The sequence below is a fragment of the Cimex lectularius genome, unplaced genomic scaffold (assembly GCF_000648675.2).
Source record: "Cimex lectularius strain Harlan isolate CLEC.00 unplaced genomic scaffold, Clec_2.1 scaffold14, whole genome shotgun sequence".
Classification (NCBI taxonomy): Eukaryota; Metazoa; Arthropoda; class Insecta; order Hemiptera; family Cimicidae; genus Cimex; species Cimex lectularius.
Genome location: NW_019392637.1, coordinates 1,122,382 through 1,141,212, shown reverse-complemented (window position 1 = coordinate 1,141,212; position 18,831 = coordinate 1,122,382). Strand labels below are relative to the sequence as shown.

General features: G+C 38.8%; 1 protein-coding gene across 1 annotated transcript in view; it reads right to left on the bottom strand.

Annotated features, from left to right (window-relative positions):
- Positions 1–18,168, bottom strand: part of LOC106662963 (agrin-like) — a 190,272-nt gene extending 172,104 nt beyond the window's left edge. The window contains 1 exon segment of the mRNA XM_024226944.1: positions 17,734–18,168. Within this exon segment, the coding sequence (XP_024082712.1) occupies positions 17,734–18,064 (331 nt within the window). The 5' untranslated portion in view covers positions 18,065–18,168.
- Positions 18,169–18,831: the final 663 nt, after the last annotated feature.

The following is an 18,831-nucleotide window of genomic DNA, read 5'->3' as shown; positions in this document are numbered from 1 at the left end:
GAAAGTTCAATAAAGTTGAATAGACGGACGGACGAACTAAAAGTCAATAAAGTTGGATGGACGAACTCAAATCTTGACAGTCGAATGGCAGGATTATCATTTCAGGAAGGGTTTTTTTTTTTACTGAACGGACGCGCCTCTTCTAGGGTACCATACCTACCTCGTTTCCTTAAGTGGTCATCCTCCCTGGAAGAGGCCCAGAGGACGTGGGCCGGGGGTGGTTTTGCGGACGGAATTTATAATTCAAAGGGCCACGTGGACGGAAAATTGCCCCCTGCACACCCTCAAGGCCATTTCCCTAATTGACACGTGAAACGGGCCCCGTTAGCTTCGCTTAATCACATCCGGTGCAATTTAATAATTCAAACCGCAAGGATGCAACATTAGCTCCCGTTTGTCAATAATTTGTCTAATCATTAAATTGTATTTCGCTAATCCAAGATAATCCTAATCCATGTAAAATTCCTTCTGAAAACCATACCCTGACCTACAAAGTCCGCAGAACAACATACATCCTTTGAACACTTCATAATTCCTGAATAAATCTCAAACTTAATGTTATTACAATCGCACAGAAAAATCTTTACACGCAAATAAATCGATGAAAAAAAATGTAAATAGCTAGTGAATCTCGCTAAACCGAAATGAAAGGGAGAAGAGATTTCATTTGAAGTACTCTGAAAATAAAAGAGGTCCTAAGAAGGACCCGTGTGAAATGTCGTAATTAATAAACCCAATGTTAGATCTTTTGAAGATATAATTGACCACTTGTGAGCGAGCATAATTTAGCAAAAGATAGGCTACTGCGCATTATGAAATTGAGAAAAATTATAGACCTTACCGACCAGTCTCTTAAATGAAGAAGATGGGCAGAGCAGAGAGAAACTTGTTATTTCGACGACCTTCCTAATATCCTAAAATATTTCACTTATCAACTCTACGCCGATGTCTTCCGAATTTTTTTTATTTTCATGTCCTCGCTATCACACGAATCCAATAGGGTCTAAATACGGTCAGTTCCTTGTTGAAAATGGACTCTCTCAAACTCAATGTCCCAGGCTGTGTCAAAAATCTTGAGATCGTACTTAGTAGAGAGTACAGAAGTAGATTCGTTGTTTAATAAATAATTATTTTTGTTAAAGAAAAAGGTTAACAATTCTGCATGTATGTACACGTTATATATACTGAGAGGCAAAAAAGAAGTGGCCGCTCTCGTTTTATTTAAGTAAATATTTGCAATCGTTATAATTTTTATTTTTTGATGTTTACTCCATATTTTTGAAGAAAAATATATAACGAAATAAAAAGATGGAAACAATGAAGAAAATATTCAATTCACAATGGAGTATTTTGTCCTCTTGCGTTGATCACCGCTTGCATTTGACGTGGCATCGATTTTTATGACGATTTGAACATAGTGCTGACAAATATTTTCATACCACTCAAACAGAGCCATTAATTCCTGCAAATTCTCTGGCATCACTGGGCGACTTTTTACCCTCGTTAACGACTCGTACCGAAGGTAGTTCGATAGGGTTTTAAGTCGGGACTGCATGCCATCCAAACGTCGAATAGAAACTTGTTCCAAATAATCACCAACGATCCTAGCTGTGTAAGGCCGTGCGCTGTCATGCATAAAACCGTCGCCAATTAGTGGGAAATAGCGAAAAACCTCTTCTCGTAACACATATGTATCGTGCAGCTTTTCGGGAACTCTGGATGAATACCAAGTTGGTGCGACATTCTATAGCAATAGAAGACGAGGAGGATAGGACCTCATGGCCCGTCTGTGCCTGCCTCCTCGGTCACCCGATTTAACTCCACCTTACCGTTTTCTATGGCGCCATTTAAAAAACAGTGTCTACGCCAATCATATCCCTGCAACCTAACCGTCCCTAAGTAATTTTGGAGATTTCGCTGTCTAAAAGAAAGCTCCTGATCGGATCTCTTCCCTACCTTTCTGCCGATTGCTCCATATTCTGGTGTGAAAAAATGTCCATGCATCTTCAAGGGGGTATAGGTATGTCTAACAGAGTATCATCTTTCGTACCATCGCCTATTGACTATTTTCTGTGGGCCATTTAAAAAACCGTGCCTACGCTAATCATAAACCCAGCATCCTCAGTTGAAGAACTGCGGTAAAGTTTGAAAAATGCTTGTCAATCCATCTGAGTTTCAAGACGAAGAAAAAATTTCGATAGATTCTATTATCGTACTCGCATCAAAAAAATCAAAGGGAAAAAAGGTGAGTTTTGGTGATGAAGAACTAACTGTTTCATGTCTTGAAAATTGTGACTTTACTGGAGCCAATATAGCCATTTTCTGTGCTGGGACTCATGTTTCTGAAAAATATGTGCAAATTGCAACTGAGGCAGGATGCATTGTACAGAAAACGTTATAAAACAGCTTCATATCTGGCTTTTACAATTTTCACATAAAGATCAAAGGCACATGGGAGAATATAAGAAATTTCCCAATCATGTTGAAGCGTTTGATGAATCTGGAAAAAGCTTAGGCATAATTTTTGAAACATTCTATCGTTCTGAGCACCGATGAAGAGTGGTTAAAAAGAGCAAATCTTTGCACCTTTACTCAAGGCAGGCAGTTCAAACATGAAATCTGATTAGTAAATAGACAATGAATGACTGTTTTTTTTCAAAACGTATTGCCATAACTTTGACTTTTTTTTTTGACAAATTTAAAATCCAATTGCCCCATTGTTTTCAGCGTAAAACATCCTTAAAATGATTTGTCAGGATGTATAGGGTCGTTGTTGAAGGAGCCGCCGAACACTCATTAATCGATTAGTCTGTTGTATGTATCGATAGGCGGCGCGACCGTCTGTTCAGTCTAGTCTTGTGCATGTGCACTCGCAATAAAGTTCTCTTGTTCTCAACACTGTTTTAAAGGTTATGGGTCCAGAAATGAACTGTGGGATCTATACAAAAATCGACCAGTTGTCGAAGGACAACTTCGACACATGGTGTATCCAAATGCAGGCGATTTTAATCAAAAATGACGAGTGGGGATTCGTGGACGGATCAAACCCGGAACCGAAGAAGATGGACCGCGACCACGTGGAATACCAAAAGTGGCATGAAGCAGATCAAAAGACCAGGTCAGATATTATTTTAAGTATTTCACCCACGGAATTAAAACAGATAAAGGGCTGCAAAACCTCCCGAGAAACGTGGCTGAAACTCGAGCAAATCTACCGGTCAAAAGGCCCCGCGAGAAAAGCCAACCTACTAAAACGTCTCACACTGTCCCGAATGTCCGAAGAGACCGACGTCCGCGAGCATTTGAACGAATTTTTCGACACTGTCGATAAGCTCAGAGATATGGACATAGATATTAACCCCGATTTATTGGCTATAATATTACTTTACAGCCTCCCACAGAGCTTCGAAAACTGTAGATGCGCTATCGAAACACGTGACGATTTACCTACTTCGGAAGCCCTCAAAATAAAAAGATTCTAGAAGAACCAACCTAAGCAATTATTCCGAGAACGCCATGCTCTCAACAAAGAACAGCTGGTATAATCGAATTCCCGCGTACCGAAATCGTCTGGAAAATGTAGATTCTAATGCCGTAGATGCCGGAAATACGGTCATAAAGCAAATGAATGTCGCTCGAAAAGAGAACCGGCCAAGAAAGCTGAAAATGTAGCATTGTGCGCATTGAGCAGTTCTGAGAATAGCTCCCAGAAAAGCTCTTGGTGCCTCGACAGTGGTGCTACGTCCCACATGGTCAAAGACTCAACAAATTTTCAGAAACTGGAATATCCTGTAGATAAGGAACTACGAAAATCGAGTCATCTGGAACAGCTTCTTTCGCACCAAAGTCTTCGGAAATTTGAAGAGCATTACTCTAAACGACACTTTACATGTCCCTGACTTGCGTACAAATCTAAATTCCGTCGCCAAAATAACTGAAAAAGGATATAAAGTCTCGTTTACACAAAATCAGGCGCTTGTTTATAAAAAACGTAAAGACGTAAAATTGATTGCCGATCGTGTGGAAGATTTGTATTTTGCGCGCCAAACCGAGAACTCAAATTACGCTGCAAGACCGAACAATGACTTGAAATTATGGCATGAGAGGTACGGTCATCTAAACGAGAGGGACCTAAAGGAAATGATACTGACTAAGTCCATACCCTACGGAAATATGCTCAAGGACAAATTACCCATCTGTGAAGAGTGCCTGAAAGGAAAAATGACGGCAGTTCCCTACCCGAAGAATTCTAACCGCGTTACAGAAAAACTGGAAATCGTTCACACCGACATTTGTGGTCCTATAAGTACTCTATCGAACGGTGACTTCATCACGTTTATAGAAGATAGTATATTGCGATATTGCGTAGGCAAATTCCTGAAGAAGAAGTCCGATGCATTTAACGCTTTTGTGGAATATAAAAACATGGTCGAGAAGCAGACAAACAGGTAAATCAAGTCACTTCAATCAGACAGTGGCCTGGAATATTGTAATAAGAACTTCGACACTTACCTACAAAAGGAAGGGATAACCAGAAGGCTCACTGCACCTTACTGTCCGCAACAAAATGGAGTTGCCGAACGTCACTACCGTACGATAATGGAAATGGCCAGGTGCCTATTGAATGAATATAATATAAATCATTCTTTCTGGGCTGAAGCAGTAAATACTGCATGTCACATTAGGAATCGTTGTCTGAACGGGCCCGACAGAAGAACTTACACGAAATGGACTGGCAAACACACCTCGGCAAAATACTTCAGAAAGTTTGGTTGCAAGTCTTACATCTTAAAAAAAGGGCCAAAGAACAAACTCGACATGAAAGCCGAAGAATGTATTTTTGTAGGATACTCAGACGAATCAAAGGCATATCGCGTTTGGCTACCTAAACAGAGAATAGTAAAAATCTCGAGAGACATTAAATTCGTTGAAGGAAAAAATACAGAGAAAGAAGATAAGACAACCCAAGATCTAAAAAAGGACGAGGATTTCAACAGAAATGTTGAAGTTCAAATTAAAGGAAATCGTTTGGCCACTCAAGATCAGCAACTGACTGAAGAAACCGAACTTCAAGAAGGTGAAAAAGAAGATGAAGATGGAAGTGAAGAAGTCGGAGAAGAACGAAGAAAAGAAGAACAAGCACAGAGGAAAGGGCGCGGAAGACCCTGCATACAACGGACAGGAAAGAGAGGAAGACCCAAAAAGATCTACAACCACTTAGAGGACAATCAGTCGAGGAATGCCACGGAAGAAGAAACAACGAAAAACGACATACCTACTGGAGATAGTGCGAACTTCATTGGACCTTCTATCAACGAGGCTCTTAACAACTCACTCTGGAGAAAAGCCATAATTGAAGAATTTGAGTCCATCTTAAAGAATGACTCCTGGAAAATTGTTGAGAGGCCTGTGAACAAGAAGATTATCGGCAGTCGTCTATCTTAAAAGACAAGCTAGATCAGAATGAAAAACTTATTCGCAAGAAGGCTCGACTCGTAGAAAAAGGTTTTTCAGATGTCTAATAGGAGTTGCTGTACCAAACAACTTGTCCATTCGACAGCTGGACGTGAAATCAGCTTACCTCAACGGAGAACTGGAAGAGGAAATTTTTATGGAACCCCCCGGAATGCTTGTAAACCCTCTTGGAGGAACTTAGTAACTCACCGGACAAGACATTGAAGAAAAAGGATTAGATATGCTAGGGAAAACAAGAAAAGGAAACATAGCATGCCTACTGAAGAAATTATTGTACGGCCTAAAACAGTCAGGAACATATCTAGGAGAAAAGGTGAGATTACATAGCCGTGTACGTAGATGATCTAATTCTTTGTTCGAATGATAACAACCGCATGGATGAGATAATCTCTTTTCTACAAAGACAGTTCGAGATTAGGGATATTGGAAACATTCACCACTTCCTAGGTTTCACATTCAAGTATGTACAAAGCGGAATTTTAATGTCACAAAAGAATTACATAGAAGACATCTTAAGAAAGTACAACATGGAAGATTGCAAACCTGTCAGTACACCCCTGGACTGCGATTCCAAACTCCAAAAGGAAGAAACTCCAAATTTAGATCTAATGAACAGGTATCCTTTTCAATCGCTCATCGGCTCATTACTGTATTTATCTGTTGGAACCAGATCAGACATCACCTTTGCTGTGAACTACCTCAGCCAGTTCAACAATAACTACACCGAAGTTCATTGGAAAGCGGCAAAGCGGATTTTCAGGTATTTGGAGGACACAATGGATACTGGCATCGAATTCAAAAAAAAGAAACCATTCATTCTCACTGGATTCTGTGACGCCGATTGGGCCAATTGCCAGGAGGACAGAAGGTCCTACACAGGATTCATTTTTATGTTGTCAGGAAGGACCTGGGAAGCCAAGAAACAGAAGACTGTAACATTATCTACTGCCGAAGCAGAATATATGAGACTCACAGAAGCGTCAAAAGAGGCACTTTACCTTAACAAACTACTTACGGAAATTGGCTACCCTCAAGAACCGATCACCCTAATGAGCGACAGCCAGAGCGCTTTGAAGCTAACCCAAAATGAACGTTTTCACCCGAGGACCAAACACATAGCAGTGCGACACCATTTTGTGAAGGAAGCATCATCGGAAGGCATCGTCTGTTTAAAATACCTATCAACTCAAGAGATGCCGGCGGACGTCTTAACGAAGCCACTCACCAAGCACAACACGTGCATAGCAAGGATGGGCATGGATGTGTCTTCGAGGGGGAGTGTTGAAGGAGCCGCCGAACACTCATTAATCGATTAGACTGTTGTACGTATAGATAGGCGGCGCGACCGTCTGTTCAGTCTAGTCTTGTACATGTGCTCTCGCAATAAAGTTCTTTTGTTCTCAACAGTGATTTAATAGTCGTATTTGAAATTTTGAAGTTGAAATGGGCCCCAGGTACTATGTATATTTTTTCTCCAATAAAGGTAAAAATTTGAAACAGACTAAAAAATATTAAACACTAATTAATAGGGTGGGTCATTGGTTCGAATGAAATTCAGCCTGCCCATTTAAAAAGGACACCCTGTAAATTACAATATTTTTAAGGGCTACAAGTCGATTGTATTTAGGCTGGCTTTTCAAAAGCTTTCGATTAATTTCTATATCCTATTAAATTTAGCTTACGCTACATCAGACTCGCTACTAATTTGACCATAAACTGTTAAATATCTTGGCATCATTATTGATAGTCAGATAAACTTTCACATGCACATTAGTAAAAGTATTGTTAAGGCAAATAAAACTTTTGGATTTATTACACGTCATACCAGACATTTCCATGATTCAGAGACGCTTAAAATTGTATACATTTCCACTAATTACCGTTCACCTCTTTGCCCCCTTTCAATCTACCTTTGTCGCATAGAATCAATAGAAGAAAGATTTTTACAATAATTGACAATAATCTGGAAAAAATAAATGTATTCAAAGGTAAATGTCAAAGACGATGCCTGGGGATTGCATCCTCCAGACACTAGTAAAAGTATTAGACGCGGAATCAGGTGAGCTACCTTTAAAATACAGGAGAACAGAGTTGTAAATAAATTTCATATTAAATTATATACCAATAATAGTCCAATTTACATCATTTAAAACATTTCTTTAGTTAACATCAAAATCCTTACAAAAAAAAAAAAAATATTGGGAAAAGAAAAACATATATAGAAACTATGTACCACCTTGCTTATAGTTTGAGATTCGAGTTTAAAAAAATTTAATGTATGTTTAAATCACAGCACACTAGCAGAAAAAAGTATCTTCACCGGTACACCACAAAGATCTGTTCTATCTCCCATCCTATTCAATATCGTGGCTGCGTATGGTTATGATTCTGTGATCTACTCTACTAGAAGAATCATTGGAGAAGGTCAAATCTGCGTTCAATCCTTGGAGGAAATCGGCTAATACTCAGACTGCAGACTCCGCACTAACCCCCCCCCACCGTAAATGTTAAAGTAAGATTTTTACACTACGAACAATCCCGAACCCTCCTGAACTAAATACCGAAGGAACAAACATACCTTGGAATCCCAAAGTCAGCACAGTCAATACCTGGGAGTTTACTGTGTGGTATGTAACTCTCAGGTACATCGGGAAATACCATTAGGGAAAATGACGAAAGATTCCTAAAGTTCCACTCCAAACTCTTATTTGGTAAAAGGAGCATCAGATTTTCATCAGGGCGAAAACTGGCGACTGGGATAAGCTGGATATTGGTTGAAGTGATCACAGTGATAATGTAATATTTTTTAAAAGGATAGTTCCTACTCACAGTAAGTTGTTTTGCAACGATCCGGATTTCGAGCCTTTTACCTCATCAACAGGTTGAAGGACTTCTACAACCACGTCTCTCGACATGAATTGTCATATTTAGAATAGCTTTTAGAAGTACGAGTTCACTTAAAAACATCCTCTCAAAACCTAAAGACAAAGTAGACAACTTGGAAAAAAGTGGGGTTTACCAACTCAATTGTAATGATTGTGATATTAAATATATAGGACAAAGCGGTAGAGAAATAAAAACAAGAGTAAAAGAACACTGTCTCGGCTTTATACCATCGTCACGGCTTCTCTTAACTCCCAGTCACTAAAGATGTATTCGGGTGTGATTTAGGTTTATAAAAACATTTTATATCTGGCGCCATCTTTTTGATCATTATTGAAATCATCTTCAGGGATCATTCGTGCACTTTGAAGCGGACAAGAAAATCGACAATCCCGAATACTTGCAATTTTTTTCTCCAAAAACACCGGCACCCTGAGGGTTTGTATGACCTCTGCTATTGCGAACCCTCGTTATATATAAAGACATATTTTTTTAAAAATCGACAAGCCGAGTACCGACGAATATTGTTATTCGGCCAAAAACCAAGCACACCCCCCCCACAATAGTCGGGATTCGGCGAACGTTTGCTCGGCATTCGGTCTGGAGCCAGCCACCTTAAGACTCATACCACTGACATGGAACGAATACAAATTAGAGCTTGTACATATCTTTTCGTTAAATCTGCACTTAGTTTATCATCATATGCCCTTAAAGTTTTGAATTTATTTTCGTTAGATTCACGCCGATCGGTTGCTTTTCTGAGTTTTGCATGGAAGCTTTTTTAACGGGCTTTTCGATGCCACAGAAGTTCTTTCTCTCCTTTGTTTTAAACTCCCTAACCGTAGTCTACTTTTTTACAAGTTGTTTTATGTTCTGACTTTCAGGACAAATTTGTCGTCGACTAAATGTGTCATCCGAATATCCGGTCTATTAAATAAATTTAAAAATTGTTATCCATTTGGTGACAGTCTGCGAGTTTTCAAAAGGAAAATTTATAAATTTCAATTACAAATTCCATTTATAAGTTAAAGCTTTTATAAAGTTTGAAAAGCTAAGGGAGAATGTGTTTTTATTTAAACTTATTTATTTTTCCTTTAAATTTTGATCTTTATTACATGTTACTTATTTTCTATTTTATTATTTATTTATTTTTTCCCCGGGGGCTTCCAACAATAAAGTCATTTCAGCCCCCTGTCACTGCACTGTTATGGCCGATGGGGTACACAATATTCCTCCATCGGTCCTGCAGTCTAAAAGATCACCCACTTACAACAAACAAATAAATAAATTACAAATAAATACACGACACAATAAAACACAACACAGATACACTTATTTACACAGATATTCACGTTTTATACACTATTTACAAGTAAGGAAACACCTCCGTTTCTCTTAAAAAGCGGAATAGGGGATCCAACATTTTACTTGCTCGCCCGAGTACCGTTTTTATGTCGGGGTTCATGCCTACTCGCTCCCTATAGGGGGCCAAGGCATGGTACTCCTCGACAAGATGAGACACACCGAGCAACCTTTCTCTACAAGCGGGACACCTGCGCGGGTTTTGACCCAGAAGCAGATGTCCGTGTGTCAGACGGGTATAGCCAATCCTCAACCGAGTTAACACGATCCTTTCATTTCGTTTCAGATTCTCATGAGGCCATCGATCAGTCGTGCCCTTAACTCGCAGGAGCTTCTCGGACGACCCGGCCCACTGACGCTGCCAACGCTTTCCCACAGCGTTCTTTACTGCTCGCACAGCGTCACCGGGCCGGATGGGCGAGACGTCCCAGCTTTCGCTGCCTCGTCTGCACGTTCGTTGCCCTCCAGCCCGACGTGGCCGGGTACCCAGACAACTACTACCGTTTTTCCCAGGCGCTCCAGCTCAGCTATTTTATTGTCTTGTTTATATTATGTACTTAGCTTTATTTTGTTATAATTGTAATTTAAAATTTTCATTAACTTAAGGCATTCTTTTGTGATTGTTGTTTAATTTTGTTATACTTTTTTAAAGTTTTAATAGCGAATAATGTAAGTGATTCTCATATCCTGGGGGGGGGGTTTGTCCCTGTTTGGACTAATTTGATTGATAAATAAATAAATTCATTTAACATTTGCCCGATTGTTACTAAAATTGATTAAAAAATTGATTAGTCAATAAAATTGACTAAATTGAATTATTATTTTTATAGTAATTTAATAATATTAAGTATTTACTAGTATAATATTTATTTGTGGTATAATTTCCGCGTTTCGCACGTTCAAATTGAGCGCCATTAAAAAAATCAGCTGCTAATTGGAACTTCGCGTTGGCGGAGGTATCAGCGGGTTCACTTTGGCAATTCATGTCGAGAGACGTGGTTGTAGAAGTCCTTCAACCTGATGATGAACTAAAGGGCTCGAAATCCGTATCGTTGCAAAACAACTTACTGTGAGTAGGAACTATCTTTTTAAAAAGGATTGAACAATTAAAGAAGGGAAATTTTTATAAGTAACATATTTATAAAATAATGATTTAAAAATTACATAAAATGACCATAGTGAAATAAATTGAATGTATACTGTAACCACTAATTTGTATTAATCTGGTTTTTTTTTTTGTCTTTTTTTTGGAATGAATAAAACTATTACTGAGGTCAGGCGCTGTCAAACACAAGCTAAACTTACTGAGGGCAGACTCTTCATTTTATATTATTTTGTTCTAAATTATCAATGCATTCAATGTATAGCAGTAAGTTCTTTTTTTGTCTTGTCTTTGTCTTTTGTAACATTAGAAAATCCTAATCCGCGGATTACGTGTGTTGTAATAATGTTGCTTTTTTCTAATTTATGATGACACTTCCGTCTACCCACGCTGCATAACTGAACGTGTCGCTGTCGAAAATATTCAACCATATGGCGTGATGTTCTTTGTTTTGATAAAAAAGACAATATTTCGTCCTGGGTCGAGACGGAGTCAATTGAAGCTTGTGGTGCGCCTCGCCCACACGACCTCGGCCCATCTCAATGCCGACGAGGAATCGCTTTTTTTTAAACTTTATGATGCGTTTTTATTATCCCGTTTCGCTGGGATGAAGGAGGAAATTTAATCATTAGAAAAACGCGTCTTTTGGCGGGTTTTGTCGATATATCGCAGAGATATGAGTGTTTCCTCGCGTTTTTCAATTCTCAGGACGGTCTTTTGAACTAGAAATTTCCGAAAATCTTCTGTGTTGAAAATTTGGCAGAATTTTTCACCCTTAACCTAGCGAATTTCAGGGTTTTTTCAAAGTCCGTGGATCCTCAAAGTTTATTATTTCTTGAAATTCTTTATTCTTAACGTCCCAATAATAAATACCAAAGAATGAAACAGATGGTTTGATGGAGAGTGTAAAGAACTAGAAATATATCTTTTACGTTATTAAATTTATTTAGCACTGATTCCAATATAGGCGGCTTATATGAAAGAAAATAAATTTTATAAAGCATTATGTAAGAGGAAAAAAAATTTTAATCTAACTGAAAGTCTTACAAGAGGACGATTAGGTTGGTGGGTCACGGATTTGTACCAAACTTTTTTTAGAGATTCTACATACCAAAATATCGGACATCTATCCATCACTTGTTGTTTATAGGCACTGGTTTCGCAAAAAAAAAAATGTTTGACAGTTGAAATGTTTCGTATTTTATTAATATTTTTTTTTACGCCTTCCACTTGTTCAAATCAACTTGGCTACATTTTACAGCATTTTTTATGTCGTTTGTCATAAAAATATACTAAAAGCTATCAAAAGCTTTCTATAAACCAACTACTACATTGCCCATTTAAAAAAAAAATTATTAGATTTTCTCTAGAGGTGCTAAAACTAAATTTCACATCAATTTCACGAGAAAAAATTAAGACCTAGTTTACTTGAAAAACATTTGGCATTTAGAATTTTTTTGATTATTGATAGACTTTAACAGCTTTTAGTATATTTTTATTGCAATCTACATGAAAAATGCTGTAAAATGATATATTCATATAGTTGATTTGAGCAAGTAGAAAGGCGAAATAAAAATATTAAAATACCGCTAATCTCAACTTTCAAAGATTTTTTGGCGAAACCAGCGCTTATTCATAATAAGTGGCGGATACGTGTCCGATATTTTGGAGTGTAGAATCACGAAAAAATTTTTTGGTAAAATCCATGACCCTGGTCGTCCCTTTATAAGCAAGATCAAAATCATTTCATTCAAAACTTGATATCAATTATCTAGATGTTTCAAAAGCTTCATGAGGATTCTTTTAATAATGTGTAAACTTATTATTCTTGTGCATAAGTGGCTCTGACAGATGGTCCAAGGACTATAATAATAATAATAATAATAAATCTTTATTTGCAAGAATAATTTTACGAAGTGAGTTTATAGTTACATTCAGAGTCTTAGTGTAGCATTTATTTGTATCTCCCCAGGAAACAATACCATCGGCTATTAAGGGTGCAAGTGAAAAATATATTGTCCTCAAGAGTTCAATTTTCATAAAGTTGCGTAAAATTCTAAATTTATAAAAAAGCTTTCTCAGAATGAAAATCAGACTGTCTATTGTCACGTAGATTTTTTTTTTACTTGTATATAAAATGTGAAAATATTTGATAAAATAAAACATTATTATAACATTCTTGAGGTCCTGGGTTTTTGGACGAGACACGCGGCGAGTTTCGAAGGGGAAAGCGGGTCCCACGTGGGCGAGGGCCGTCCCAGATCGGACCGGGCCACGTGCGGCTTTTCCAGCCTCCTGCGCCGTCCCCGAGAAGTTTTCCCGGAAAGGACCAACGGGGGGTTTTCGCACCGGGTGCAATTTGACGGAATCACCCGGGCCCGGCCGGTTTCCGCGGTGGGAAACTGTGGAAAAACGGACGCCCGCAGAAGTAGAAGAGGAGGAGGAGAAGGAGGGCTCGGCGACGCGAGACCCACGGTCTGGGCCCTTTTCGATCGTTAAGACTTTAAAACACAAAAAAATACAAAACGTCCTACCAGCAAAAAGAGCCAGGATCGACATAAACCTTTGTTTTCCTCTTAATTAAATCCTTAGCTTTGATTATGCTCCAGAGTTTATAAATAAGCGCAAGAGAGAGGGAGAGAGAGAGAGTGAGTGATAGGGAGGTATAGAGGGTAAGAGTGAGATAGACCATAGATAGATAGATAGAGGAAGAGAGAGAGATAAAGAGAGTGAGAGAGATACGGAGGGAAAGATGGTGAGAGGTGCGATAATGTGAGAGCGATAGGGATGGAGGGAGGGAGGGAGGGAGGGAGAGAGAGAGAAGAGTGAGAACGATAGGGATGAAGGGAGGGAGAGAGTGAGAGTAAGAGAGATTTAGGGAGGAAAGAAGGTGAGAGAGATAGGGAAGGAGAGAGAGAGAGAGATCGGGAGGGAGAGAGGGTGAGAGTGAGAGAGATAGGGAGGGAGGGAGGGTGAGAGTGAGAAAGACATACATAGAAAGAGAGTGAGAAAGAGTGTGTGTGTGTGAGAGAGAGAGAGGAGGGGCAAAGTGAAATAACGCCCGAAACAGACAATTAAGACATGCAGAAAGAAAAAGAGGGAGATTCCAGCATTTACACAAAAAAGACATATACAAACTGGTACATACCTAGAAAGAATGAGAGGTAGAGGAACGAATTCCGGAGACGAAGTTTCTGTTGATTTTTCACCTCTCCTTTTCAGTCTGCTCGGTCTCTCTCTGTTTGTGAAATTGTCTCACTCTCTACTTGTCCGCCTTTCGTACTGTTCCTCTCACCTCTCATTCTTTCTGTATGCCTATCTGTATCTCTGTATCTGCCTGTTTGTATGCATTCATGATTGATTGTTTGTTTCTGTTGTTCTTTCAGTTTTTCCTCTTTTGCCTATTATTCTCTCTCTCTCTCTCTCTCTCTCTCTCTATATATNTCTCTTTCTTTTTCTCTTCCTCCCAAAAATATTAGACGATGCTAGAAATAATGTAAATAACACAAAATAGCATAGATTGAAATTGGTTTTAGCAATGTCTTCAACGGTGTACGCACAATTACTTAAAATTTTAAAAATAATTGGATTTTCCAAATAATTTAAATTCATTTTTTAAATCCATTATATTTAGTGGTCTGATTGACCAAATTACTACTTTCAATTAATTAATCTTTTTGTGTAAGGCTTTGATTAAAATGAAAAAGCGGTGTGGGATTTTATTTATTTTAGGGGGATTTATTTTTTAAATCAAATCTAACTCATAGAAAAAAACTGTTAATTTGAGATTTTGCAGATGGAAACGAACAAATAGAGGAGTTCTACAAGGATCAACGTTATCGTACTTATTTTTCCGCATATCTGTCAACCAAATATTAATATAATAAAAACTAGTTGGTGAGTAATGTTTGCTGATGATATAAATATATATAAAGATAGCAAATTACACATAGATGAGTCTGTAAAAAATTGAAATGAAGACTTAAAAAGTATATCAGATTTTAAAAAATGGATTAAAATTGAATCCAGACAAATATTCATCATGTAAAATATTGGGAAACGCTCGACTTATTCACAAAATAAATAAAATTCCAAAATAAAAATTATTGTTGTTAGAATTGAATTAAAAATTGAAAAACACTTAAAATGTCTTCGTGTTCACATTTTAACAAATTTGGATTGGCAGAAACAAGTTGATTTTATTAGACGAAAGGTGTATGTAAAAATGTATACTATAAATAACGTGTTAAAATGTAAAATTATTAACCTCCCTTTTTTCTGTATACGTGATAGACTCTACCATTCTGCCTTATTTTTTCTGAATGTGTGCGTGCATGACTTTCTTTCTTTCTTTCAGCACGTCTCTTTTTGTTCTTATTTCATTTTTCCCCATTCCGTCTGTTATTTTGCCTATATGACCATACTCTCAATCTGTTCTGCGTCTATCTCACTTTCTAGTTGTCTGTCTGTCGTATTGTCCTTCTCGCCTGGTATTCTTTCCAGATGCCTGTCTGTAACTGTCTTCTCATGTTATTACATGACTCTCCTTTCAGTGGGGTGAATGAGTGAGAGAGAGAAAGAGGTAGAGCGAGATTTAAATATACAGGGTGAATTGCTACTCGTGCTACAAACTTCTCCAGTAGATTCTTCACCCTAAAATGAACAAAAAAGTTCATATGTCCATGGTCCGATTCTCAACCATTTCAGAGTAATTTCGCTGTTTATCGATTTTGAAAGATATCACGTCCTGGCGTCGGAAAATCGTGATATCTTTTAATCTAAACATTTCTCTGAAAATCTAATAGCACCGTTGAAATTCCCGTTAATTTTTCAATAAGAAGATGACGGTGGCAAAATGTTTGGGCTAATTTTTTGTGTTTTATTTCAGCCAGAACTACAAAAAGAGTGGAAAATTGTGTAAATCGGAAAGTGTATAAAGTAATCCAGAGTTTCTAATTTTAGTCTCAGAAGGCAGCAAATTTGAGGAAAACTACCTGATTTAATAACGCTTCCAACGCACTCGTCATTTTCTTATTTAGTGGTTGTGAGACCAAGATGTTGATGACAAAAAGAGAAAAAATGGTGGTTCAAGGATTGCTAATGTTTGAGAGTGACTTGCTACTCGTGCTACAAACTTCACCAGTAGATTCTTGACCCTAAAATGAACAAAAAAGTTCATATTGACCATGGTCCGATTCTCAACCATTTCAGAGTAATTTCGCTTTTTATCGATTTTGAAAGATATCACGTCCTGGCGTCGGAAAATCGTGATATCTTTTAATCTAAACATTTCTCTTAAAATCTATAAGCACCGTTGAAATCCCCGTTAATTTTTAGAGAGAATCAAAATCATAATTCCATTGAAATTTTTTAATTTAATTTAATGCCCATTTAGTATGTAATGCTTAAGAAGTTTACAAACAGCTAGAAGGTCAAGGAAGAAAGACCCAAACGTTTTGCCACCTTCATCTTCTTATTGAAAAATTAACGGGGATTTCAACGGTGCTTATAGATTTTAAGAGAAATGTTTAGATTAAAAGATATCACGATTTTCCGACGCCAGGACGTGATATCTTTCAAAATCGATAAAAAGCGAAATTACTCTGAAATGGTTGAGAATCGGACCATGGTCAATATGAACTTTTTTGTTCATTTTAGGGTCAAGAATCTACTGGTGAAGTTTGTAGCACGAGTAGCAAGTCACCCTGTATATAGAGAGAAAAAGAGTGAGAGAGAGAAAGGGGAGGGGAGGGAGAGAGAGATAAAAGAGAGTGAGAGAAAGGGGGAGTGGAAGTGGAAGAGGAAGAGAGAGGTTGAGATAGATAGATAAATATATCTATAAATAGCCATATAGATAGATATATAAAAAGAGAGAGAGAGAATAACAGGCAAAAGAAAAACTAAAATAACGACAGGAACAAACAGGAAGACAGCAGAGGAAAGAGAAAATTAGAATCATGAATGCATACACATAGGGAAATATAGACAGCCATACAGAAAGTATGTGAGGTGAGAGGTTCAGTACGCTAGACAAGCAGAAAGAGTACACAAGTAGGCAGAGAGGCAAACTCAATGAAAAGGTGAATAAAAAGAACGATCAAGAAAGAGACAAATGACTGTGGAGTTCTGAGAGACGGGAGAAAGGGCTAAAATGTCATCACAGATGAAAGAATTCTGCTCGGTGTACGGTTAATATCATTCGGATAATCCACACGTTTACCTACCGATTTTGTCTTTTTCCAATAATGTGGAAAGCGTGTCTATCGACTCGAATCAGGATTGACAGCGACAACGACAGCGTCAAGGATCGACAAAACCAACAAAAGGGCCGTAAAGGAAAAAAAGGTGTGAGGTCGAGGGTGGTAAGAAATAAATAGGGCGATAAATCCAAACTCAATTAGTGGTCGAGCCGGCGGGGTGAAAGGGCCGGCAGGAGGGGAAAAAAAGGACGAAGGACCCGGCGGATCGTGGTTTAACGACGCTTCGACCTGTGACTTACGCCCCTCAGCCGGGAGGGGAAAAAAAATTGGTAGCCGGTTCGAAAATCCATCATCGGAGCGATTAGAGAACAATGGAGATTTGATGATAGCGCGTTGTAGTAATGATTGCATGGTACTAAAAGAAAATATATGTAGAAATTCCATGGTGAAACGTATATGTACTGGTGAGAAAAGGAAAATAGGCAGAAAGAATGGGATAGATCTTGAATTTACGTGCCATATGGGACAGTCATGACTCATGAGATCTCTTTGCGTCTTAGTGACGGGGTCATTTTACGTTACGGTCTCTGGACTTTTATATGGGTTTAATATTTCATTGATCGAAAATTAACAATTCGGGCTTGATAATGGCTTTCCGGAAGTAGCGAGACCATGCGGCCGGGGAGTTCGGTAGGATTGTAGATGTATTACCTGTTATTGCGGTGACGATCTTAGCAAGATTTGACAGCTTCATCGTGACCGGCGGGGCGGCAGCAGTGCCGTCCTCGTTTACAAGGAAGATCCTCGTATCGCCGACGGACGGTACTCTCATCCCCCGGGCGAACCGGACGTCGACGTCGCCCTTCCTCGACCCCTTGATGAACCTGACGGGATGGATGCGGAGGTCGAGGCCGTCCAGAGAGACGACCGTGCCGGTAAAGACGGCCGAGGAAGACGCGACGATTTCCCGCCCCGGAAGGGAGAACGTGGAACGGTGAGGGGCCGCGGATGTGAGGAGGAGGAGGAGCAGGAGGATGGACATCTTCGCGAAGACTGGAAGACCGGCCGGGCAGCCCGCGCCCACGCCTTCCCCCGTCGGGACGGCAACCTTCTTCCACACCTGTTTCCATAGCGCCTCGTTAATATCCCGACTATAAACAAAAAATCTTGGACCCGGTCAATAGAGAACTAAAAAAAAATTCAAAAAGGCCACCCGACGATTTACTAATTTGAATAAACCACTGACAAGGCAATATGGGGCCAACATATAGCTCTAATTGGACTGTACTTTCTCATAAGTCAAAATTACAATAGAAAATTCTAACACAATCCTGCATATTTTTGTGCTCAAAATAGATAGGAGGTCCTGCATTATTTCTGTGCTTTTGACACACTGAACCTCTTACATAATTTTTTCTGAATTTTTTTATCCTGGCACAATTGTTCTCCTGCCTATTGTTGACATCCTGATACCTTCTAAAAGGTCCTGAATTTTCTTTTCTAAAGATGCACAGGAGCTCCTGCCTCCTATGGAAATCATGGTGCAATCTAGGAGGTTCTGGATTCTTTACTCCAGATGCACATGAGACCTTGCGTACGGTGACTTTCTCTGACAATCCAGGAGGTCTTGAATTTTTTGCTTAAGATGCATAGAAGCTCCTAGGTACTGCTCACATCCTAATACAATCCACGACGTCCTGAACTTTCTTTTCAAAAGAAGCACATTAGCCCTGATTGCTGTTCACATTCTAATACAAACCAGGAGGTCTTGAATTCTTTACTCAATATGCACAGTAGCACCTGCGTACT